General features: G+C 46.8%; 2 protein-coding genes across 4 annotated transcripts in view; both read left to right on the forward strand.

The window, feature by feature from the left end:
* The window catches only part of GluClalpha (glycine receptor alpha 1), a 403,918-nt gene that overhangs the window by 120,046 nt on the left and 258,476 nt on the right, over nt 1-25,396 (forward strand). The window lies entirely within an intron of this gene.
* Nucleotides 20,087-24,500, forward strand: LOC144094038 (uncharacterized). The gene is made up of 2 exons (XM_077627889.1): nt 20,087-20,947; nt 22,114-24,500. Exons 1-2 carry the CDS (start codon nt 20,848-20,850, stop codon nt 24,456-24,458), a joined length of 2,445 nt encoding a protein of 814 aa, XP_077484015.1. The 5' UTR covers nt 20,087-20,847; the 3' UTR covers nt 24,459-24,500.

The raw sequence follows: 25,396 nt of genomic DNA on the forward strand, positions 1-25,396 counted from the left end.
TTCTTACTTTGGAGAACGCGTAATTCTCAAGAGTGCACTGTCGCTAAGCGTTCCTTTGCTTTTTGTTTTCATAGAAAGGGCCGGCCCGGTATAAGATTATCTTGTAAGCGTTGGTTCTTGTGTGGTCTGTTTATCGCCTGGGCAGATTGTCACGTGCCATATTGATCAGATTTGAAGTGCGTTGGGATCGCTATATATATTTGCCTTGTATTCCTTCCTTTAGTAAAGTTGTAAGTCTGCGTTAGTGTGTGTCTGCCTCCCTTTCGTCCGTGTTCTTGTTGCGCAGTTCGTCTTTTTTGCATTATGATCAACCAACTAGCCCGACAAGTCCTGTTGAAATTGCTTAAGTGAAAGGCAAAACATTAAAGTTTGCGCTAGTTCACAAATTTTCTATACACAATTGATTTTTTAGCGCATTTCACATGTTGAAGAAAATAAAGAATGCATACAATTCAGCAAACGGTAACAGTTTACTGTAGCGGTGCGGGCTAGCCGGAAACACGCAACACGGGAGTAAAAAGCAATAAAAAAGGATTAAGTAAAAAGTAAAAATGGGCTAAGTTGTCCTCTAGCACACCCCCTGTTATAAAAGGGGGTACTCTAGAGGACAACTTTCTCTTCTTTTTACTCCTTTCTGTTCTGAGTGTATCGGTTACGAGCGTAGGAGAACAGAAGGGTGTCAATGCACAGGCACCCCTTTGCACAGTCGCAGTGCACAGTGCACAGGAAGGGTGCAAAGGGAATAGCGGTGCGCATCCCCCTGGTGACCATCTTGTGCGTAGGATTAGGGACTTCTACAAAAGGGTGACCCTATCGGTTAAGTGCATAGGAGAATAGCGGGGCGCATGTAATCTCCTATGCACTTAACCGATAGTGACATTCTTTTCTAAAAGTCCCTAATCCTGCGCACAATGTGATCACCGGGGGGTATTCTCAAACGGGGAGAATGGTGGGGCCCATTTCAATCCGAGGGCTGTCGCGAACTTCCCCATTCCAAAAACCAAAAACAGCGCGCCGAAGGCGGAGACGCCGCGGGAAATACTCCGGGTTGCAAGAAGTAAGGAAAAAGTACGTGGCAAGTCAGGGCTATGACGCAGGCATCTGACGCACTTAGCGCCTGACGCTGAAATCGGTGGAGGGGAGGGAATTTTTACTTGCGGTGGCTAGTCGACCAGGGGTAGAAACATCGGAGAGGGCCCGGAAGGAGAGGAGAGCAGCGCAATGGCTTTATTGCGAATGGCGTAACTGCGTTATTACTACCACTTTCCTTATCGCGCCCGTTCAAACCGCTCACTTTCAACGATGGCCCGAAATTAGCCATTCTCACCAATCCGTGCCGCTTCTGGAAAAACACATCCTTTCAGCATGCTTTGCGAGGACTGTACTTAAGTTTCTGAATTGGGTCTTTGTCAGCCGTATCAGGGAGCATTTTTAAACTTCGCACCAGGCCTATCAACATGGAGCGATGGCGGCACGCCTGGTGTCCATGTCATCTCGCAACTGACCATGATTGGCAACGGGTGTTTTTCAGCGATTTCGTAGCAACGACCCGTGACATTAGTAGGCGCAAGCGACAGCTTTGTGCGAAAAAAATGGGTTTTAGCACGGACAGAGATGATATCTCTGGTCGATAACTGTGATGTGGTGTCGTTGAAAGGGCAGATATTGGGGCTTTTAGAGGTTACCATCTTTTAATTAAACTTAAACCGCAAGTTTCTTTCTTCTGTAATAGTTCCACAAAGTTTGGCAGCGATGCGACGTTTCTTGCAGGGGCTAATTGCTTTTGAAGTTCGAAGTTTGGGCGGTCTTAGTTCGGAGTATTTTTGCATGCAACTCTGCATTCTTGATGGTACAAACATCCACCGCTTTATTATCCGTTCCCCGCTTCTGTAACATATATTTGAGGCTTATATTAGGTCATAGAAATTTTATAACAGTGCTCATCATTTTCAGTCACTTCTTCAGCCATTCAATGCATTCAACGAGTGTTATTCTATTAATGTTCGTCACGTACCTGCTGCGTCACGCAAAGGATTTTCCCAGGCCAAAGACTGAGTTAGGGCTTCGGTTTGTTGTTTTGCTGTTATAAAATGGCTCCTCTCGGCATCTTAAAGAACGGTGTGCTGCGGTCGGTAGGGGCTCCAAGGAAATGGCATGTTTTATAATAGTCCAAATATTCGAAAGACCTCCCAAATTTCCCTTTAATGGCTTTTTATTGCAAGGAGCCGTCATCGCCACGGTATCTGGTAATTTTTTCCTTAAAGATAGGCTGTGTTGATTTTCCCATTCATTACCGAGCAACAAGGCACAAGGCACAAGGGCTAGCGATGCTACACCATGCATATTAGAAATACAGAATTGAAGAAAAGGGGATTGATTGATTGATTGATTGATTGATTGATTGATTGATTGATTGATTGATTGATTGATTGATTGATTGATTGATTGATTGATTGATTGATTGATTGACCGACCGACCGACCGACCGACCGACCGACCGACCGACCGACCGACCGACTGACCGACTGACCGACTGACTGACTGACTGACTGACTGACTGACTGACTGACTGACTGACTGACTGACTGACTGACGGACTGACTGACTGAATGGCAATTCTCTGAGCCTTGGGTGCCCCACCTATAGCTACAGCCCATCGGCCGACACCGCAGCGTGGACCCTGCGATCCAGTCCTCGTTGCTGGTCGAGTCCTCGCTGCAAACAATCCCGCTGTTGAGAGGGTTCCTAATCCCAATTTCGAGCAGTTTGCGGCCATTCCGAACAAAAGGGGTTTTTGGTTATGTCTGAAACAAAGCTAGAACTCTCCACTTAGTGTGTCTGGAAAAGGAGGCATGGTTGCTGGCATCGTCCAACTTTCGAAAATCCCAGTACGATGTTCAAGGCATTCTCATCGACCTTGGACATCCGTCCTCCGGCACTATTAGATTTTCCTTACGGCAGCTTTGAGTAACATACGACACCATTTTGATTGAGAAATGACGCGAAAGGTATAGATTTAGGAGTTTCAAGTAATGTTCGGGGCTTCTTTGTAAACATGATTCCAGCTTGCTTTAAGAAGCACATTAGTAAGTACTCGTTTGTTTCAATACATCCCCTGAATGCGTTGTACCAGCTGTGGTCAGAAGAAGTAGATCGAATTCCTCTTCCTGCTTCAGGTTCAGTTTGTTCCCTAAAATTTGAGTTAGCTTCATGTGATATAATTTACGTTGCAGCGTGCGATTTGAGAGTATTCATTTCTAAAGGTAGGCACAATAGTAGGAGGACATCAGTTAACACATAGTATTATAACATCTTGTTCCGCGTGCCTGCACGTAAATATATGCTTCGTATGAGAGTCTTAATGCCTCCATTTGGTTGTTTTTGTGCTTTTTTTTCGGTAAGGTTTTGTGATTGTTAGCAAAAACTTCCCAATTCAAAAATAGCCTACATTTCGGTTCTGTGCCTGGTGCTAAATTTCTTTTACACCATGCTTATTTTCCATGTGCTGAGATATTCCTGCGCTGTAGAGGTACAGTTCTATGTGCAGCTGTTATGCGAAAACTACTGATAACTACCTCTGATACAGATAAGGCTCATCCCTCCGAGATAGACAACTGCCGTACCTATTTGTGTGAGTGTGTGCATGCAATCTACGCTTCTCCCATTTCCCACATCCAAAATCGCATGAACCGTGTTCTTTCTTAAGTGTGTCGACGAAATTTAAGTTTTCCATGTTCACGAAACTTTCCGTCGCTTGTCATCGGACAGTTCCCCCAACATGGTTCTCGACAACGCGTGGCTAAATGTCAACAAACTTTTGGTACATCGAGACGAGGAGGTAGAAGGCTTACCGATTGTTTGATTTCGTTTATTTCTCTAAGAAAAAAAAACTAACAAGCGAAAGGAAGCTTCTTCTGAGGCGAAGAAAGCAAAGATAAAACGAGCTCCGTTGTCTTTTTGTGCGCCCAGGAACCGCTGTAATCCGCAGATGCGGCCGGAGCGCCCCGTTTCGGGGCCCCGTCCGAAATCCATCTATCACAACCTGCGCTGGGCGGACAGGCAGTGTCAGCTGCGCGATGCTTGATGACCCGAGCTCGGAGGCTTTAAGATCGAAAGCGCGGAGTCGTCTCTCTTTCTATCTCTCTCCCTTTCTCTCCACCCACCCGTCGTGCCCTTCCGCTCCTTACTTTGTTGGTCGGAATACATTCCGCCGCTACGCCTTCCACACAGGCTGCAGCACTGCTACCGTAAATTCCAAGTAGCCCACGGCGAAATAGGTTTAAGTAGAAGATCCACAGAGTGTACAAGCGTGGGATGAGCCCAGCTTGACGGATAGAGCGGTTGTCATCCGAGACAAGCTTTCCACGGAAGCTGCGGAGACAACCGAGCGGTTTCGTCGTTGCGTTGACCGTTGTCACAGGCATCTGCAGTCGAGGTGGACGGCACGGTAGCTTCAGTTCATTTCAGAGAAACAGCCCGACATGGGAGTGCACGATCTTCTTCCAGATAAACCGTAGGACGCGGACTACCCCGAAACGCAAAGCGATGAGAGAGAAAGCTCCGCGGGCATTTAATGAGTTTTGATTGGCCCTATAATTTTGGGACGTGAGTCATTTGAGACGACGCGTTAAGCCGGTGGTTTACAAGAGTTCATAATGAAATGCGTGATTGTTTGTGACATAAATAAAAACTAATACAAGAACTGAACTGATAACTCACCCTCTCCGCAATCCCCACGCTCTGTTAGCGATATAAAAGTATTTTTTTCGCTGCCTGGAAAGCGAAACTGCACCGACTGCAGTAGGCCGAAGAACGAACTAAAAACTTTTTTGAAGGGGGGGGGGGGGGCGGAGGGAGGGGGGGGGGGGCATACGGTCTCTTTGTGACTGAATGTCACGCTAGGCCGCGATGACCGGTCCGTAGCACGCAGTTATACTGCAGACATACGCCGAAGTTATGAGCGCACTTTTTTTTTAAATCCTGCTTTCGAGGCACATGCTACGGTTTTCCTAATAAGCTGCCAACACCTTCGAAATGGTGAAAGGCTACAGCGTTAACGGAGGCAGGAGCGTGAGGAGCAAGAGAAATTTAGCCATGACACATCTTTTCGGTCAGAATCTGTGGCTTGCCTGTCATTCATGGTATGGTTTTAACAAGCATGTGGGCGTTATGAAGTATTTTCATTATTATATGGAGCAACTCAAGTTATTTTTTTACTAATGAATGAGCTTATGCATAAAGAAGGCATGTCGCCACAATATACAAAATTTTACGGAAGATCACGAACATCTTGGAAGCAGAAAATCGCCGACCAGCCAACTTCTGAGAATACAGGCATACGAACACGTCTACTGGAAACTGCTCTAGGGGAGGGCTTGTTTCAGCAAAAGAAAAAACTCGGCACTAGGGTTAGTGGCACGGGCCCTCAGATGCCGTCGGAGCCATAGTGGTCTTCGCTTCAGGCTGCGCTGTATGCTGCAGAAACACCCAGATGATAAGGGCTCAACGTTGATGGCAGGCCGTTGAATCTTTCGTGAACAAACCAGTCTTCTAACTCGAACATACACAAGAAAATCCGTACCGTCTAACAGAAAATAAAAGAAGGCCATCCAACATAAGCGGCGATAAAGACAGAACACCGAAAGAAAAAAAAAGTAAGCATAACGTAACTTTACGGCACTATAACTCTGGTTTCACTAGCCTACGCTGGCAGAAGGGGCGGTTACGACTCGCTAGGTGTGCAGCAAAGCTGTCGTTATTAGAGCGCCGGCAATGTGGCCCTGTCACGCTACGTTGTCAGGGTATTCTGTTACGGCTCCTCGAGCGACCTGGACACGCCTTTGGTAAAGGCCTATCCTGGACGAATTGCGGCTGGAAAATTACCACCTTGATCGTCTACTACACGCAAAGTTTCCCCTTCGAGCAGCTTCGGTATATAACGCATTGCTGCAGTGACCTGCCACGTGGCACCACAATGGTCCTTTCATCTCACGAGAAAGCGCCATGCTATAAAAAAGAAAGTCACTTGGCATAAGCGGCTAGATATAGGTACGCGTAACACAAACATGTATTAGCCGAACATGTGTCAGCCGAACCAACCAGCCGAACTGATCATCTCGTTCAAGACATTGCAGGCGCCCTTCTGTCAGTGCCCTGTCTTTACATCGTGTGGGTCGTTTTTTAAAGCGTAGTTTAAAACATCAGGGAGAAATATGTGATGGCGGTGGTTTCCTTCAAGAACGGCACCAAGTCCCTTTATTGGTTGTGAACTACTATTTACTTGCGTTCTATTTCTTATTAAATCTGATTAAAGGCTGCTTTGCATTACCATGTGTCCTGTTGCCAATCTGTGGCTACTTTCGTTTCCCGGGCAATGAGCGCCTTTAGCAAATGGATTATGCAAGAGATAAGTGCGATAAAACACACGTTAATATTTGCATCCGCTCTGTGGTCTCTAAAACTTACCAATGTGGGCTTATGTCTGCAAGTTCAGATATATTTATACTTACGAGGTAAATTATGAATAAAAGCCTTTCAAGCTGTGAGAGCAGAAGAAAACCCCGAAATACTTCAGGAGAACCCTTTTAATAGAACGGTCATTGCACCGATAGAATATGAGGATTTATGCCACCATTATTTAACAAGAATTTCGAAAGCCACCGCAGGAAACTGCACTATCGAATTCGGTCATATCAGACATTGGAAACTTTAGCTCAACAAGGAACGCCGACGCTGAACAACATGTGAGCCTCTCGTCCGTGCCTCATTTGTTGTGTTCTAAAATACCGTATCATTCTGTGCATGCCTCTTCCATGATTTCGACGAATATCTGTGGCAATTCGTTAACCCTACTCCACCAAGCCTGATATGCTACACATTACTCGAGCCCCTCTCAGCGCTCGTAAAATCCGTGCCTTCTCATTTGTTTGTCACGGACCTGTTTACGTTTCAGAAATTTTCGAAGTGCGTTGATGCTAAGTTACACTATGGGCTCTAAGGGATCCTAGGTTACGCATCTTCAAGCACCCTGCAGACTTGTTTCCACCCTAGCCTATATACGGTCACCTCGGAAAACATCCAGGATAGGGCACTTTCGGCGGGCTCAGACCGAGGTCGGAGGTGTTATTATAGGAACACCCACACCGTACGAAAGCAACGAGCAAGATGCGCTGCCATGGGCTGAGTTGAAGGCTGGCGCTGAGGGTGTCTAATAAAGACACCAAGTTGGGAGAGAGAGAAAAAACGGACATCAAAGCAGGCATGGCGCATAACGTGAAGAAAAAAAAGCAAGAGAACTGCTTTGACAATGCACTGTTGGTGCACGGTGTCCTGTCCCAGTGGCGTCAGCTGCGGAGACAGATATATTTATAGGGACCCTGATCAAAACGTCTGGGCATAAAGTTGACAGGAGCAGCAAGACGTAAGGGTTGGGAGAGGAAGGAATTGGGGAGGAAGAGGAGGTTCGGTTGAAGACTCGCCGGTGGCATTCAGGCCCGGCGGCAACAAACTTGGCTGGTCAGTGTGCTCTCGGCTGACCGCGGACGGCTGAAAAGAACTCTGTCCCGCCTGCAGTGCGCGCGGCATTCGTGTTACTCTTTTTTCCCCCGCTCGGCACGCTTGCTTCAGCGCCCATGAAAAGATGATGAAAACAGCAGCGGGCCCTGGATCCCCTTTTGTGCGGGGGAAAAGCGGGAAGCCGGGGGAGAACCTCCCCTGATCTCATTCAGAGCAGGTACACGGAGAACCCGTTTGCGCCTCCCACCAAGGTTGCTGCGCAGCGTCTTTCTGCTGTCGTTTTCTTTTTTTTTCACTTATTTTCTTCTTTTCTATCTTCTCTTCCTTCCTCTTCCAACACGTGGACAGACTGACATTTTTTGTTTGTTTGTACAGCTCGCTTTTCTGCGTATCAGCTCAACGCAGACTCCCAGGATCTTGGCAGAATCTTTTTGGCGGAGTTCTCTCTGCCGAGATAGCGTAAAAAACCATCTTCTCGCGCTTCGCTGGAGGTGAACTTTCGAACGTAAGCGAATAACTTTTGTGTCGAAACTTTGTCATGGCTCCGCCTCTCTTAGCCGTTGCATAGCCTGAACGGCGAGGAGCCGAGTATGGAGGCTCAAGCGACGCATTCTGCCCTCTAGGTTCACGTATCCTGCACATTCTAGCTATCCGTAATACATACAACTACGAAAGAATTAGCCGACAGAAGGGTCGTAACTTCCAAAACTACGATTTCTTTTCTGTCATCCTGCTGATTCCTTGCTTTGAAATAGATTTTGTTTACGCAAATTTTTACCTGATTCTTTTCTGCTAGGAGCAGAAAAGGACCCGTTTTCCTCTATCGAGGTCTATACAGAGGTCATGAGCGGTTATTAGGCTAGTTTGTGTGGAAATTCAAGCCCAACGGCACGCAAGGTACTACCAAAGCTCGCGTACGCACGAAGTAAGGTCGAATACTACGTTGCGTTTAGTACGACAAATGTGCGACTTACGTTTTTATCCGATCTGCATTGCAAAAGCTTCCAAATATTTCCCTATTACCAGAAAATAAAACTACAGCATAAGCTGCAATTTCTTTCTACGGCATGAACTTCTTCATACCTGAAAAGAACATTTAGTCAGCAGAATGGTACAAAGAGTTTGCAGCTCTCTGCATTAACGTTTAATTAAGCAATGACAAGGATGATGCCAAAAAAACGTTATCTTCATGTAATTTATTTATTTATTTATTTCAATACCCTAAAGGCCCAATGCGGGCATTACATAGGGGGGGGGGGGGGGGGGGATTCATCAAGGAAAACTTAAATATACAACACAAAACATAAACTGCTGAACACAGAAATAATGAGCGCCAAGCTGAAAACAATGGCAAAATCTTGTCAAAATATGAAAAAAAAACACTTTGTATTTTGTTGTAGCGACATATTTTTCTGTTTTATTGAAGTATTTTTCTGTAGTGCTGTAGTTTTTTTCTGCAGTACTTTTCTGTAGCAAGTACGCAGAATTGTGTTGCTGCTACAAAATTTCGTTTTAAATAGAAGCTTTTGTTCAAAAACTTTATAGGCAATTTTTTGTGACGACAGAAACTTTTCAGCTTACTTTTCGGGCTGGGCGCCACTTTATGGTCGTGAATATTATGCCAGGACGAAGACAGATATGTACTCTGGCGGGCATTTCTTTTTTATGGAAGGGTAAGTGACCAGAATGTCTTGCTGAAAGAAAAAGTATTTTCCCCTTTTAAAGCTTTTGTACTCTTCCATACAGAAGTCTATGATGCGAAGTTGGTGAAAACGCTATCGCGCCTGTAGGTTCATCCTGATACGCATTCAGTTCCTCTGTCTCCTTTGTCTTCAAGACTTTTCTCAAAACCACCTGACATGGATGTGACTCGATTCTTGTGAAGTGACAAGAAAAAAAACCCATCACAGCCCTTGCCCTATTCATGCTTCTTCACGACCACAGCATTGGTTTAGTGATATCAGCATCCGCCTCGAATGCAAGAGGTTCGCCGTTCGATCCCCGGTGCCTCTGACTAACCGCCGGTTTTCCAATAGGCGCATGTTTTCCCATGGCCAGGTGATCGGGTTCCCGGAGGTAACATGCTTAGAAAAATAGGTTTCTAGCTCTGCTTCGTCAGACCAAAAATTGCTTAGCCATGGCGTTTTCCGGACGCAAATTTGTCCTGCCATTAGTGTATAACATAATTGCATTTCTTCAGAGTAAGAGTTTGCACTTAGGGAATTTAACTCCTTTGCTCTCACACATCAATTCATTTTGTTTACTTGATAGGGCATACTGGGTGGCGAGCTGATAATGTCATACGACAAAAACTTTGCGACGTCCGTACTGACGCTTTTATCGACATCCGATATCTCTTGACGTACAACGCACGCAGCAGTCGGGCGATTAACGCGCAGCGTACAAGAAGGGGGGGGGGGGAAGGGGGGACGAAATAGGAGGTGGGCAACACGGAGGGAAGAAACAGAGAAGACAGGGTGGAAGGGGGGAGTAAGAGCGCTCGGTCTCGGCCCTGTCGTCGGGGGCAGTGGGGAGCGGCGTCGGCGCGGACCATTGACGGAACGGGCGGCCGTGTGTCCCGAGGTTCGGGGCCGATCTTTCATCATCGAAGGAGCCACGCTCGAGCACCGCCGCCAAGAGCTGAGAAAACAGGGAGCCCGCCCCGAGCAATATAAGCTCGCCGTCGCTGCTGCTGCTGCCGCCGCCGGGCGGAGGAAGGGAAAGGAAGGGAGGAAGGGAAGGCGACCAGCGTGCACTGTGTGTTGGGGAAGGAGTAGGGAAAAAGGGGGCACATGCGAGAACAGTGAGCAAGGAAATGGACAGAAAACTAGATCAAACAGAGAACTAGAGAGGAAAGAGAGACAGGTGTAAGGAAGAACTGTAAGAGGGGGAGAGAATTGGCGGCAGCCAGAGAGATGCGAAAGGAATGAGAAAAAGACATTTACTTTATCATTACAGATAGAACGCTGAGAAGCTCGTGGAAATGATGCCGCGGTTGGTGTGTTCGCGGAAAGAGCTGTGGCAGAAAAGAAATGCATGCAACAGTCAGGGCAATGTCAGTGGCAGATCAAGGCAAAGGTGTCATAAATTCCTAATCGTTAACAACTGTGGAAAATGTATCGGTGTAGCGGAAAAAGAAAGTCTAGACGAAATTTATGCGACAAGGCTTATTTTGTGTTCGCTGAACGATAAACGTCAGATCAGAAACATGCTACAGAGTCTATACTTGGGGAGGACGCGAAACAAAATGCAGTCTACAAATAACAAAATTTGCATGCATAATCCTCCACGGTGACATAGACGTAGATGTAATGGAAGGCAGGAGAGTAATTTCGATCCCCTGGGTTTCTCTAGAACTAAAGCATAAGAATACGAGCGTCTTTGCACTTAGACTGCACTTATATCGCCATGGCCGGGATCGAACTCGCGAACGCGTGTTTAACAGCCGAGCGCAGTAGCCTTGGAGTCGCAAGTCAGGATAATATTTCGTTCCAGTACACATATTATACCACAGATGACTTATAATTTGGCACACTGTGCGCAAATTAAGGTTCATAGGTGGAATCGAAAAAGACAAAAACATGAACGACGCTATACCTTCCTTTAAGAGTACAATGAGATAGCATCGTGTCGAACGCTACTTCGTGGCGCAGAGGCTGTGTCCCGGCTCGCGACCCAATACTACAGCCGTTGATTAAAGCTTGACCACTTTTTTTTTCTTTTCAGCGAAACTGTCTTTCTTTCTATGTCACTACTTTCTCGACCGATGCCGCTTTTTCGTGACGAGCTCGACGCCGGCTTTTCTCGAGAACGGGCCCTCTAATGCCATCAGATAATCCTTCATAACCCACTTTGCATTTGGTGGTTTGAATTCGCCTCCAGGGTGTGGTGCTCTATGCTTGTTTTTTTGTGATCACGTGAGACCTGTGGCGTTAACATTGTCTCGACCAAATAGTAAATTTGGTGACACCGGACATCGGCGGTGTCTTGGTGTGACGGCAACTCTAATCCTATCGCATTAAGAAGAAAATCAACGCAACGCTGGGCAAGAGGGCACCGATGTCTGCCGGCTGAAAGGGATTGAAATCACGACTCTTACAATGCGATAACCAGTGGCAGTGTCGCTAGTCAGTAAAGCAGTGAAAAAGGGGGTGACAAGCGCAGTAAAGCGGCACCCTTCGTCGTTACGGGTTCATTTTCCCTTATTTTTTTTCCCATAGTTCTCCCTATTTTTCTCTCTCGCATGTTTCGTCTTTTTCCGAACGTCGACGAGAAGGTCAGGCCAGGCTCGCTTCATTTCCATCCTCTCTTGTTCTCGGGGCCCTGGTGCGCCTTTCACCGAGTTGTTTATTTATGCGTGACACACGGCCACATCGCGCCAAGGGCGCGGCGCACAGCTGCAGCGGAGCGGCCAATAAGGGTGTCGACGAAACGGAAGTTGGTTCCGCTCCCGATCTCACGGACTTGTCGCCTCGCCCATCGATATAGATCTCCGCGCCGCTTCGGCACAGAGGCAGTGTGGAACCAAAACAAAAGAGAAAGCCCGAGAAAGGTGATAGAGCGCCCGCCCACTCTCCCCTCACCCCCCCCCCCCCCCTCGGCAGCCACTCTGTGCCGGCTGCTGCTGCGTACATATCGAACAGGCCAATATAACTCGATCACCGACGCCGACGTGTGCAACAAAGTAGGCGCGATGCGAAGGAGCCGAGCCGTCGTAACTTTTTGGCGTGCCACCAAGTTTCGCGGCGGTGTTGGTGACACCATCGCCAGGAAAGTCAGTCTCGCGCAGAGTGCTGCAAAGGCTACGACATTGGCCGCTTCCTGTTCCTCTAGCCACTTTGCTCTGTCTCTTTTCGCTTTCTTTTTTTGCAACTTCTTTCTTGCTGGGCGGAAATGAGTCACAGAGTACTGTGAGATGAACAGAAACCGGGTGGAGAAAAGGTTGAACTTCACCGTGAAGAATATATCAATAACAAAAAAAAACTAGTATCGTGTGTGTGTCTACCTTTCTTGTTCTTAGATTGCGTCTAAGCTATGAAACTAAGGAAAGCATTCCTGAATGTTCAAAGTTATTGCCTTCACACGTCGGCCTTTGGCCAGCTTAAGGCAAGAGCATCTCTGTAGGGTCTAAATTCCATCGTCACAAAGGTGTTCTACCTCTTCGAATCAAAAAACAGCGTTTATTTTTTTTCCTAGAGTGACGCAAAAGCGCTAGCTGTTATAGTGAAATTTCGTTTCGCAGCCTCCACGAAGTAGTAGTATCATATCTTCGTGAGAAGGCAGTGCCCGCAGGGTGTGTGAGAGCGACTGTAGTCGAATACAACTCAAGAGTGAACCAGGAGATATCCCTCAAAGCAGGCCCTCGAGCCAATGGCGTCGACCGATATCCATGACGCAGCGACAATCCCATGAAGGGGCGCTTATTCACCGTTCATCTGTCCATCCCCCTGCGATTTCACACTCGCAGGTTCAAGGGGGTCAGTCGAGGCGGAGAATCTCTCGATTCTATTGGCTTGAGGGGCCCATTTGAGGGGAATTTGTCGCTTCATTACTGAGTTGTTTCCGACTGTAGTACTTAGCAGCCACATGATCACTACTTCGACTTGGCCACGTGACCACCCCGTGCACATAGTCCGCGCCTCTCTCTTACTGCGCTACCTTATCCGATGACAATGATGTTAGCGCGAGACGAAGGATGCATTGCGGTGCGGCATCTTTCACGGCTGCGCAGAAGCAGCTGCAGAAGTTGTGACGATGCATAGGATGATGGTTAGGTGAAAATTTAAAGAAAGAGAGGCAAGAAAAGACAGGGCACGCGCGCCTTTGCCTTCGTCAAGTTTGCGGGGACCTGCCCTGCAGCCACCCGTGTTTGCTTTCCCGCGAGGCACCGTGCAGCAGCAGTCTCACCCCGAGGATGAACGCATTCCCTTGTCAGTTACATTAACTGGCAAGAGAGGGCGCCAGCGTCGCTGCGCGGGAGACTGCTGAAGCCCGCGCGCGGGAGAGGGGGCATGGGGGCTTCGGCTGGGATCGTCGGCGCAGGAGGACGTGTCGCTCGTGGCTCCGCTCTTCGCCGGCGGGGCGAGGAAGCAACGAGCAGACTCGCTCCCGTATATCGTCCCGTCCGGCCTTCGAAGTATGTATCCCCACGGCCGGTCTCTAGGGTTGCGCGCGAAAGCGCGCGCTCCCCTAGACACCGGCCGTGGTATCCCTTGCCCAAGCGCGGGCGAACATTCGCTCGGAACCTTGCTGGTGAGTCGGGCGACCTTGATTCATTAGCGTAGCTTGTTGCTAGCTGGCGTTATAGTTGCCGTAGCAATAAATGCCTGTTTGTGTCCGCCAATGTGTCGTTCCTTTGTTTCCTCAGAGCAAGGTCCGCCGTGGTTGGCGTGCGCTCGATAGCGTACGCGATCACGGGGTAGGATCTCGCGGTTTGAACAGTGTCAGCCGCGATTAAGCGTGGAGAAACTATTTATCTCCCAAATTCAACCTCACAAGTTTTCGCCTACTTATTGTCATGAACTTCCAAGTCGCTTAGCTTTCTATATTTCTTACTTATGACACAGCCGCCAAAGGCGACGGGTCGCTTCAGCGGCCTCGCGGAAGGGCACTGGATGCAGCCGATGCGAGTGTGGGGTTGTGAACTGTGCTCGTTCAGCGCATTGAGGACGGGTTGTATCTGGTCATTCACATTACCAGCGCTGTTATGGGCAGTAAAATTTCGTTCCTATTCACGACAATGTAGACGATAAACAAAACGAAGAAAAATGCTTACCTAGTTCAGACAGTGAGCCGGGTCCTTGAATCAAAAGCGCCAGTATCGCTCCCCAGCAATTCGGCGCTCTTCGTGCATCGTCACTTGAGGAACCTTGGTGTTGTCCTCGCTGCCGCAGAGTTTGGCAGAAATCTCAGATGTTTCACGCTGCTCTGCGTCTTAACGCAAACGGTCGTGAATGCAAGACAGCTTAAGCGAAACAGGCTTTCTTCGTAAGCTCCCTCATAATTTAGTAAGCGAAACTTGTCGCGCCATCATGGCAGCAGTTCAGTCCCACTTATTATACGGACGCGCGGAAAATGCCGCAAAGAATACTTTCGAAGAGGTGCACCCGTACATGCGTATCACTACGGAAGGTTCCTGAGGTTCAAACGTGCCAAAGCAGCCTTTTCTGGTCTCATCAACGGTGCACCGATGCTTAATGGTTCATGACATGGCTGCACAGTTCAAACTTTCGGAGCACTGCCTAGGAGCGTGCAACTCCTGGCCCTTTGTTATCTGCGTTTTTTTTTATTTTCACTGAGAGTAGGAAGACAGCGTCATGTTTTGGATTCATTGTTCCTAAATACTTTGCCACGATTTAACTTAGGTTTACTAGCTCAATTCTTCTCATAGCTGCGCATGTGAGGAAATACTGAAAAAAAAAACACTGCCTTCGATATTGACCAACGAAGGCAGGTTTTCATGAAAAAGTTTTATTAAATTAGGCTCCACGTTGCCTCTAGACAGAAATCGCTCGAAGCTGTTGAGATGTAGCTCACGTAGCCACGTGAGCCTAGTTAGTGCAGTCGTCCACTCAAAATATCTACAACGCTCGAATGACGCAACGGGGTGTCCTTTCGTCATTTAAGAATGGCCCAGTGCTTCAAAACCCGACCTTTACATGCATGCACATTCGCACGTATCCTGTTTAACTACTAACGTCTGTAAAAGCTCCATCGGGCCCATGAGGCAGTGGCAAATGTCACAAATGCAGAACGGAGCGTGCTGTTCGAGTGCTCTAGACACGCGTGTTGTGGGCTACTGTGCCTAATGATCCATCTTTACGGGAATAAGATTGATTGTTTATTCATAGGTCATTAGAAAACGCTATGAACGCTGCAGCAACAGTCACCACTCGAATAGTCTGAAGCACGGCGCTTAGAAAGCGCTACAGCAGTCCGCTTCCTTGTAAATCCCCAGGCGATGCCCGAGGGCCTGAATTCGTGCCGCCAGAAAATTACTCGCGCAAATTTCCTCGAACTATGCCTTCCTCTGCCCGACCGGAGAGGACGCGCCGAATGCAGCTCTAAATACCGCTCTGTATACTCAGAAATGTCGCCAGAAAGGACCCCGTCGCGTCCCTCGGTGCTGCGCAGGAAGACGGATAATTAGCGGCGATAATTTATGAACGCATCTCAGGGCGTCACTTGGTCGAGCACAAGAGAGTATTGCCTCTGTGCTCACTGGCGTGTCTAATGAGGGGCGGACAGGAAGAAAGCGGTGCATTTATGGACGAATCGCGCTTTCTTTTCATGCTTTTCAGCCTGAGAAAAAGACAAATATAAAAAGAAACTGCAAACAGTCGAACCTAAACACGCGCGCCGCCTCCCTGACAGCGAATGTTCCCACACCCTAGAACCCGTTCTTCCAACTCTCTCGCGTAAATCACAGAGTGGGAAGAAGCGGCAGCAGTAGAAGGGAGTAGAAGCAGCAACTCCTGTTCAATCTGTCTCGCTCGGTACGAGGTCTGTAATCTTTCCGGCTATGCACAGTCCCGCCCCTAGCGCACCCGCGGAGAGACATTCACCTATCGTAGCGGGCGAGGCACTCCTGACAATGCCTCTCGAGCGCGTGCTTGTCGCTTCCCCAGCGGTGCGGCCTTCGTCTTTCGATCGGTTCTCTTGATCGCCGCTGCTGGCGCGCGGCAGTTTTGGCAGGTGCCTGCGTGCGCGCTTCGGGGCCCCTGTCAGCAGCTCCGCTCCCCCGGAAGGAATAATTGCGCCGTGGCAATCGCCTCGTGCCCTGCTCGAGCACGCTGGGGGAGCTCGATCGGGACACGGTTATTTCCGACACGTCGCAGGTCACCATTATGTGTCATGTGCGCACGCTTTCGCGTTTACGGTGTTTGAGCAACGGCGCCGAAGATTGATCGTCACGCAGTTCCCGAGAGACCTGCGCCGTGAGGGTAGAGGTTGCGTCATTGAGCGTGATTATTTGTAAGCTATTTTAAGGAAAAAGGGGATTTAAATTGATGAAAATGGAACGATTCCCTTATGAAAGTGGTCTATAGACTGTCTATAGACTTCATACAGACTCTATTGCCTTCCTCTAGATATTTCTTTTTGTCCATTCTTAGTTCATAGACTGTGTATAGAAAAAGTCTACCAAAATGTGGCCATAAATATTTAGTTTCTTTGTATGCTGTCTAACGGATTTGTATTTCCTATAGACTAGTGTACAATATTTGTGTATAGTAAGTCTATAGACTTTATAGACAAATGTCCATGAATAGTTTATAGACTGTCTACTAACAGGGAAGAGAGAGAGAATCTATTTTTATCAGAAATCTGAGGAACCCCAACGGAAGATCTAGCTATGCCCGGCAGCGAGACGCATGCGTCCCACTTACTTCACGGGTCAGCGAACGAAAAACGATGCAACTACGTACCTTATTTTTGCGTGTCAAACATTACTCAAGAATCAAACAAGCCATTCAGTGCGTTTTTTTATACCGCTAATAGGCCTCCTTAGGGTTTTGTGTGTTTTCGCAAGCGTGGGTGTACAGTTTGACGAGACCCATCTTGGTAGGGAAAAAAATGAATAATTGTTGAGCTTTTGGGCCTTTTTGATCACTCAGCTGCCTCACGGTAATAATAATAATTATAATAATAATAATTGGTTTTGGGGGGAAAGGAAATGGCGCAGTATTTGTCTCATATATCTTTGGACACCTGAACCGCGCCGTAAGGGAAGGGATAAAGGAGGGAGTGAAAGAAGAAAGGAAGAAAAGGTGCCGTAGTGGAGGGCTCCGGAATAATTTCGACCACCTGGGGATCTTTAACGTGCACTGAAATCGCACAGCACACGGGCGCCTTAGCGTTTTTCCTCCATAAAAACGCAGCCGCCGCGGTCGGGTTCGAACCCGGGAACTCCGGATCAGTAGTCGAGCGCCCTAACCACTGAGCCACCGCGGCGGGGTCCTCACGGTACAGCCTTAAGCAATTTTAAGCTCTAGCACAAGCTGTCAAATACAGCCAAAAGACTCAGGTAGGAATACGTACCACATCTGAGGTATTATTACAAAGTCATTCATACAACTGTATGTCCTTCTTTTTCATTAAACCTAGTACTTGAAACAGCTTTAAAGTTATGTCATTCAATTCCTAGAGAAATTCTGAGCACAGTTTTGCCATTTTTATGTATGTGAGACATGCGCGCATCCTGCGCCTTATAAATGGTTAAAGGCCAACATTCTGAGGACAGAAATGGTACGAAAGTTATCTTCATATTAGGGTAAACAAGATCAGGCGCTGATATAGTACATGCGAATCCCTGGGTAGCAGGGCTGCAGAACTGCAATGCCATTGTTTGTTTCTCTTTTATGTCGGGGTACTCTTTCGTCGCTATTTCCTTTTTTGTAGGCTACTTCCATTTTTTCTCGGTGTTTGTAGTCTGAGTGTATAGAAAGGAAATGATCATTTCGTTTAAACAAGAGGGATAGATTCAAAAATTAAAAAAATCTGCGGATTTAATGAAGTCGAGCGTTGACAGATGCTGCGGTCCGTGCGTCCAAGCATCACAGGGTGAACAGCTGTACGGCTAAAGACCAACTGTGGCTGGATGCCGGATTAGTGTTGCTTTTAAACCTTGGCAGATCCACAGTTGTGGGTGAATGTCGGCTTCACTTCCTGCGATTGGCATTGTCGACGGGGAAGCAAGCCTCGGAACTGGAAGCCGTAGTGATGGCTGGAGTGAGGGCTACTATACTACAACTGGGGGTCTGCTACTTCTTCCACTTCGTCATATACTTCCACCGCAGAGTGCGGACCTACTCTTCCCAATAGATGGCATTACTATATCCTACAAAAGAGCCCGGGCGCAAAACATTACAATCCCAATTATAAAATTCGCGCTTTAAGTGTGCGTCCTCTAGGGACAGGCTCAATGGTTTCGTGATTAGCTAATTTCCTTGCCGCTCTTTCTTTCCTTTTTATCTCTTTGTTTCCCTCCCCACGTGCAGGGTAGCCTACTGAGCATCGCCTGGTTAACCTCCCTGCCTTTCCGTCCTTCTGTTTCTCCCTCTCTCTCTGTCTTCAGTGCCCCTGGCTGTTAGTCCTGTAAGGCATACCAAAGTAAAGAAACAGTTTTCAAAATGACAGAAATGGGTGACATTCTTGTTTAAAGTTTATTACACTCGTTTCTTGCCACTTTATTGTCTACTTATTGTTTTACCAATCACAGCCTGTTTGATAAGTGAGAGCGTCGGCGCTGGTTGAAATACAGAGGCTTACATACCTTTTCGGAAAACGGGGGGAGCAGGCCGAGAATGGATTTATGCATTAGGATGCTGCCACTCACAAAATCACTTCGCCTCAAACTTTTCTTCACTGGCAACGTACAACATTATCTCTCATGACAAATATATGGGAGCCATTCTTCTTGCAACTTTCTTTCTTTGCCAATTGTTTGTCGGTCACTTGATTTTTTTTTCCGTTACTTCCCAAGTACTTCGTTCCTTGCTTACAGGGGCTCCTACACATCGAGTAGTCAATCAAGTGCAGGCGTTACTCGCTAAGTTTCTTACAGCTCCAAACTGAGCTCTCTGAGCGATATATCTCCAGTCCCCCCGAAAGCTTTAGACACGTGCGAGGAGCGGTGAGCCTAAGCGTTTTTCAGCGCGATTGAAGAGCGGCCACGACATTGCTTATGTAAGAGCTCTTCATTTATTTTATTTATTTTTTTCACTAGAGCACCGTTCTGCGTTATGCAACTCTCGGCGGGATATTGAGGGAGCTCCATGCAGCTTCAAATGGGTTTCCATTATTCGTTCCTCGGAGCGGGATATTGGGTCCCGCTGCGATGCTATTCATGTTGGCCAAAGCAACGGAATTGAGGGAGCTAGAGTGAACTAAAGAAGAGTTGAGGGTGAAAACTGAGCTCGAACTAAACTCAACCCTGGGAAAAACTCAACCAAAACTGAAATCTTAGCCTTTTGCGCTTAACGACGAATGCAAAAGGGCGGCTAAAGCAGCCCAGTGCTCGCCGATAGAGCGCTTGCGCCTACTGTTGCAAAAATCTTCTCTGAAAATTTAAAGGACATTTAGGAAAAGTCCATATCGGACGTAAAAAAAAGCAACTAAGACCAGCCGCTCAGCGACATTCGTGTAACATGTTATAATGCGTACCCGTTTTCACTCACCCAGAGCGGGTCATGATGGTTGAGACTAGGGTGCCTCGATGCGCGCGCCCTCTCCGCCGCTCCGTGCAGGGTGGAGCCATCCTTTGACAGGGTCAGTGCCGCCGCCGCGGAAGAGGGCAGCCATATTTGAGCCCACTCCTCGCTTCCCCACGGGCCGGTTGCACGTGCGTGGTCGCGCGTCCGCCCGGTCGCAGTTTTCTTCGGTTTCAAAACTCGCAAGATGCCTGGCTGTTGCGTGCCACTGTGCTCAAACCACTCCAGAAATGGCTGGAGAATGTTTTCATTCCCAAGAGACCCTAAAAGAAGGCTCCTCTGGACGGTGAAGATAAAGCGGGACAAATGGCAGCCTGCAAACTCTTCGCGCATATGCATGTAAGTACAGTGATTATTTGGACGGTTGCGATTTTTTGTAGTTATGTCTGTCGCTGCAGGTTTACATTTAATATGTGCGCTGGAAGTTGTGTTAGTGTTCCTGGAAAGGCTGTAACTACGCACGCTACGTGACTACATCTTTTATGAAACATATATAAGGAGGAATTATACAGCAGATGAGTGGCGGAAAATCATTTTCATAACTCGCAGGTGTGGACATGGATTTTGTATTTCTGTGCACAGGCTAATAAACACAACTAACGGTAATATTAGTTATATACAGTGAAGCGTTGCAGAAGCACTCGGCATTTATGCAATAACAGACTGCTTGCTTGTAGTCGGTTAGCTTAGAGCCGACAGGTTCTTGATTAATTTTTCAAATGGCCCTAAAAGCAAACGCATCAAGAGACATGCGTCAGAAGCGTCAGAAACTTTGACAATAGTTTTGTAGAGTTTTTATTTGTTCCAAGGCTGTTTGACGAAGCCAGGAATTAGTTACTTTTGGTAAAACTCCCGTGAATGTGAGCTTTCGTATATAGTAGCTTCGCTAAGAACTTGTTGCTTCTATCTGGCATTTCTAACGTTGGCGCAGTTATTGTGCAGTGCCGGCTATTTCCCTTGTGCGCAGCCATTATTAGTCTGACTTTTAGGATTTGATAAATGCAGCTGCCGAGTGTGCGCGACTCCTTAACATCGCTGGAGCAGTGCCAGAACTTGTGTATCTTTCAAAAGGGGCATTTCTTTCTGTTTGTACTACATACTGGACGCCTGAATTAATTTTCTTATGCAGGCCCATTTCGAAGACAACTGCTACGAGAATCACCGCGCGGATGGAAGGAAGCTGCTAAAGTCAAACGCTGTTCCAACCATTTTTTCGTTCAGACGTAAGTTGCACTATATTTTATTATTGATGGCAAATATGATGTGCATCACTGTTGTGACTCATGAGTTAGAATAATAGCGCTTAAAATCTGGCCTTCTAAATGCAGTACCAATTGCATTACCAATTGCAATTTTAAAACTTTGTCATTGAAATTGTGCCTGTTGCCAAATGTTTGGGAGTGCTCTTTGAACAGCACACGTCTTGGGATCTGCAAGTAGATACAATCATTAGGAAAATATCCAGAGTATCCGGAGTACTTTCTAAATTGAGACATTGCCTCCCTACATGTGTAAAACGCTTTATATATAACTCTCTTTTTATGTCAATAATAAACTACTGTTATTTAGTCTGGGGGACAACCACTTTATCAAACATTAATCAGTTACATATAATACAAAAGAAGGCTGTTCGAGCGATCATGAATGTCCCATACCTTGCTCATTCCGAACCACTATTCAGGGAGTTAAAATTAGTGCCGCTTCCTGAACTTTATCACCATACTCTCAGAAAGCGTTATCAAACAGGTATCAGAAAGAAAAACAAAACTCTTGAAATTATATCGAGTCTAACACTAAACAGAAATGTTCGGGACACTCGCTATCACGAGACTTGGGAGATTCCGTGTAACCGCACAAAATATGGTGACCAGATGCTGCGATTTCAACTGCCGAAATTACTTAACTGATTACGCACACATATATATATATATTTTTTTTCAAGTTACAACGCGTTCGCCTCTGTGTTTTTTGCACTTATTTATTGACTGTTTGTTCAGATGTGTGGTGATATTGTTACTTTCCTATCATTATTTTTTGTATGCAAAGTGTTACCTGCCTAGTTTTTTTGCACAAGTTCTTTTCATTGATTTCATGTCTTGCTCATATCTAATGTATATTTGCACTGCTGTGTCGCTGTCAAGAAGACGGTCAGTGGGCGCTGCCAAGCCCTATTTTTGTGGCTTTTTGCCCACTGTCCGTGACATCAGTGTCTGTGGGTATTGATGTTGAAATAAATTGGAATTGGAATTGAATTGGAATTGGAACTTTTCAAGCTTAAAATTTTCGCTTTTAGGTTATGGTTCGCGCAGCTATGAAATAACTGCCGACACTGAGCAATTCTGACGAACTTCACTCATTTCTGCTCTTGCATTTCCTTTTGTTTGTGCAGCTATGGTCCACCACCAAAGAAAGGCTCCTAAGGAGAGAGGCACACCCGCTCTACCAACTACATCAAACTCAACAGTGCATGAACAAGGACCTGGCGTCTTTGCGGATTGCGATGAGCCTGGGGGAACGAACTTAAGTGAAGAGGTTGTCTATCAGCCTAGCGATGGACAAACAGAGCAAAATGAAGGCTGCGATGCACATTCATCCAGTAGTTGTTGCGCTCAACTGAGAAAACAACTGGAAGATGTGAGAAAGAACCACAGACAACTTCAAGAAGTGCATAAAAAAGCCAACTTGACTATTAACTCTCTTAGAAAGAAGGTGCGAAAGCTAAAAAGCGCCGTAGAGCACTTTAAAAAAAGGATAAAATTTTTAAATAAAGATCAAGTTCGTGCACTTTCCCGAAAAAGCAACAAGGGAAGCATCTGGTCGCCGCAGACTATTAAACAGGGGCTTCAACTGAAGTTTTCTTGTGGGAAGTCTGGTTACAGAACTCTCAGACAGCTCGGCTATCCACTTCCGGCAGAAAGAACTCTATCTCGTCGCCTCCACTGGCTCAAGTTCTCACCAGGAATTCTTACAGACGTTGTAGAACTTCTCCAAGCGAAGGCACAAGGCATGGAAGATGTAGAAAAAGACTGCGTCCTCTTTATCGATGAGATGGAGATTGCCAGAGGGTTTCAGCTTGACCGCGCTGAAGACATTGTGTATGGGGGAGTGACATTGCCACAAAAGCCAGATGAGCCTGCTAATCACGCTCTGGTGTTTATGGTTGGAGGTCTCAACCAGCGATGGAAGCAGGTGATAGCTTATCATTTCACTGGAAGCCATGTGGATGGCCGCACGCTCAAGGACATTGTTCTGCAAGTTGTCCAACTCTGCGCCGATATTTCCCTCAGAGTTCGGGTTGTAACGTCCGACATGGGCGCCTCAAATCGAGCGATGTGGCGTGAGCTGGGATTTTCTAGCCACCGAAATTCGAAGACAACCTGCTCAATACCACACCCTTCACTCAATGATATGGAGTTGTTCTTCAACGCAGACGCTGCTCATGTTTTGAAGAATATTAAAGGTCAGTTGATAACATCTCATGCATTTACATTAAGTGAAGCAACAGCCAGCCAGTGCGATCTTCCCTCACGTGAAGTGAAACTGGATCATGTGCATGCTGTGCTGGAGTTTGACAAGGAAAGGGAGCTAAAGCTCGCACCGAAGCTCTCTGAAGCCCATGTCTCATCTGGACATTTTACGAAAATGAAAGTCGGACTTGCCGTGCAATTTTTCAGAGAAGCTCCCAGTGCAATCCGATACCTCATCAAGGATAAAGTGCTGGACATAGAGGCGGAAACAACAGCTTGGTTTTTAGAGCTGGTATCAAGATGGTACGCATTAATGTCGTCGCGTCATCCATCTGTTGCCCTAAGTCTGCACGATGTGGCGAAGCATCATAGAGCTCTGGAAACTCTAAACCTGGCTCTAAACACCTTTCAAGGGATGAGCATGGGCAGCACGTCTCAGTGGAAGCCATCGCAGGCGGGCCTCCTGATCTCCACAACGGTCGTGCTTCGCCTGCAAGACATTCTTTTGAACTCGGAGGGCTACAGCTTCTTACTCACCAGCAGGCTGCTACAAGATTGCCTTGAGAATCTTTTCTCTGTGGTTCGTCTCAGGAAGCCTGTCCCAGACGCCTATGATATGAAATGCGCACTGAAACTTGTGTGCATAAGCCAATTTTTGCACACGCCGTCTACCACCAGCTACAGTGTTGACGATTCTGAGTACCTGGTTGACCTTCTGTCAAACGGGAAACGTGAACTCGCTGAAGCCGAGGTAAAGGAAATCGATGACTCGGAGGTTCTTTTCATTGAAGCGCTAACATCGACTGAATGCAGCATTCTGTTCCATATTGCCGGATTCCTCGTTAAAGGTATTCTGAAAGCCATAAATAATTGCGAGCAGTGCAAAGCTACTCTGCTCGGTTCTAGTGACGCTGAAAATGCATATCTCACAAGGCTGAAGGAGTACCTCGAAAATGGCGACAACCTGCATTACCCCAGTCCTGAAGTGATGAAAGTGCTGAAGTCGTGCGAGGAGCATTTTAAGGGCATCACAGAATGGGCGGAAAGCCTTCTAACTATGAAATCTCCAGTGCAGGCTGTGATAACATACCTAAGACAAATGGTTCCGTTTAATGTTGAAACATGCCAGGTTCACAACGAAATCATTCAGAAGTTGTTATACTCGACCTACGCTCGAACGAGGCTGCGAATTCACCTGCGACAACTGGAAGAAAAAAAAGTCAATGGACATGCAAGCAAAACGTGTGCTGGCGTCAGCTTGCCGTGAAGAGATTTGTAAATATTGTGTATAAATGTCAAATTCACCATAGTTCGCTTGTCTCCTATTTTTTGACAGTAGCTTTAATAATTTACAACATAAATAAACTGCATTATTACAACTCCTAAGTAAGTGAAATTTATGCACTTACGTTTCTCATTAACTCTTCACACTATATAAGAAAAACTTCCTCAGTCGATGAGACACGCGCATTTTCCCAATATAGGCTCTGTTGATAGATGTTATTTTTTTGCCTTTTCATGAGAGTATTTTTCACAGTCAAGTTTGCGTTCACTTAATGTTTTCGGTGAAGGTATGAAGGCGCCGAAATTATCCCATGCTTTGTTAAAGTGGTTACTTTACATGAAAAAAAGCTGCACGAATTATGCAGCTGCATTGTATATTACAGCTACAGTGCAAACTCCTGTACCACAGCATTGTTTCTTTTTTTTACCTGCACAAATTAACAAACAAAAACAAGCGATGCCAAGGATCAAACGACTACGAATGTCCAAGGGCCTACAGATTGCGTCCATTTGATTCTGAGGGGGTAAAATGTTTCATTAATAAGCCTTATCATTCTCAGCATTTAATATTGACTAATACGTTGCGGCGAACGAGATAAACTCTGTTTTTGCGAGTCAGCGCACTGAGTCCCAGATAATTTACAAAACTCCGTAAGTCATCTTTTCTGCATAAAAAAAAAACACCTTTACGATTGCGACGCGAACTGTCCGAGGGAGAAGAGTTGGGTGCAGCGCAAACGACTTTTATTCCTTTATGTTATGGTGTGCACGGCCAGGCGAGCACCTTGGCACAGCTGCGTTTCAAATTTCCTTCAGGAATGCAGCCCGGGGAGGGTGCATTGTAACCGCAGCAATGGCTTGGGAGAGCGGCCCCTAATCTCTTTATTGTGAAAGCAACACAGGGCAGAAGCCTGTAGGAAA

Source organism: Amblyomma americanum, chromosome 6 (genome assembly GCF_052857255.1).
Source record: "Amblyomma americanum isolate KBUSLIRL-KWMA chromosome 6, ASM5285725v1, whole genome shotgun sequence".
NCBI lineage: Eukaryota > Metazoa > Arthropoda > Arachnida > Ixodida > Ixodidae > Amblyomma > Amblyomma americanum.

Coding starts and splice junctions, on each gene's coding strand:
- LOC144094038 (XM_077627889.1), top strand. CDS start 20,848: ATGCAGGCCCATTTCGAAGACAACTGCTACGAGAATCACCGCGCGGAT. Junction 20,948..22,113: donor AACCATTTTTTCGTTCAGAC/GTAAGTTGCACT, acceptor TTGTTTGTGCAG/CTATGGTCCACCACCAAAGA.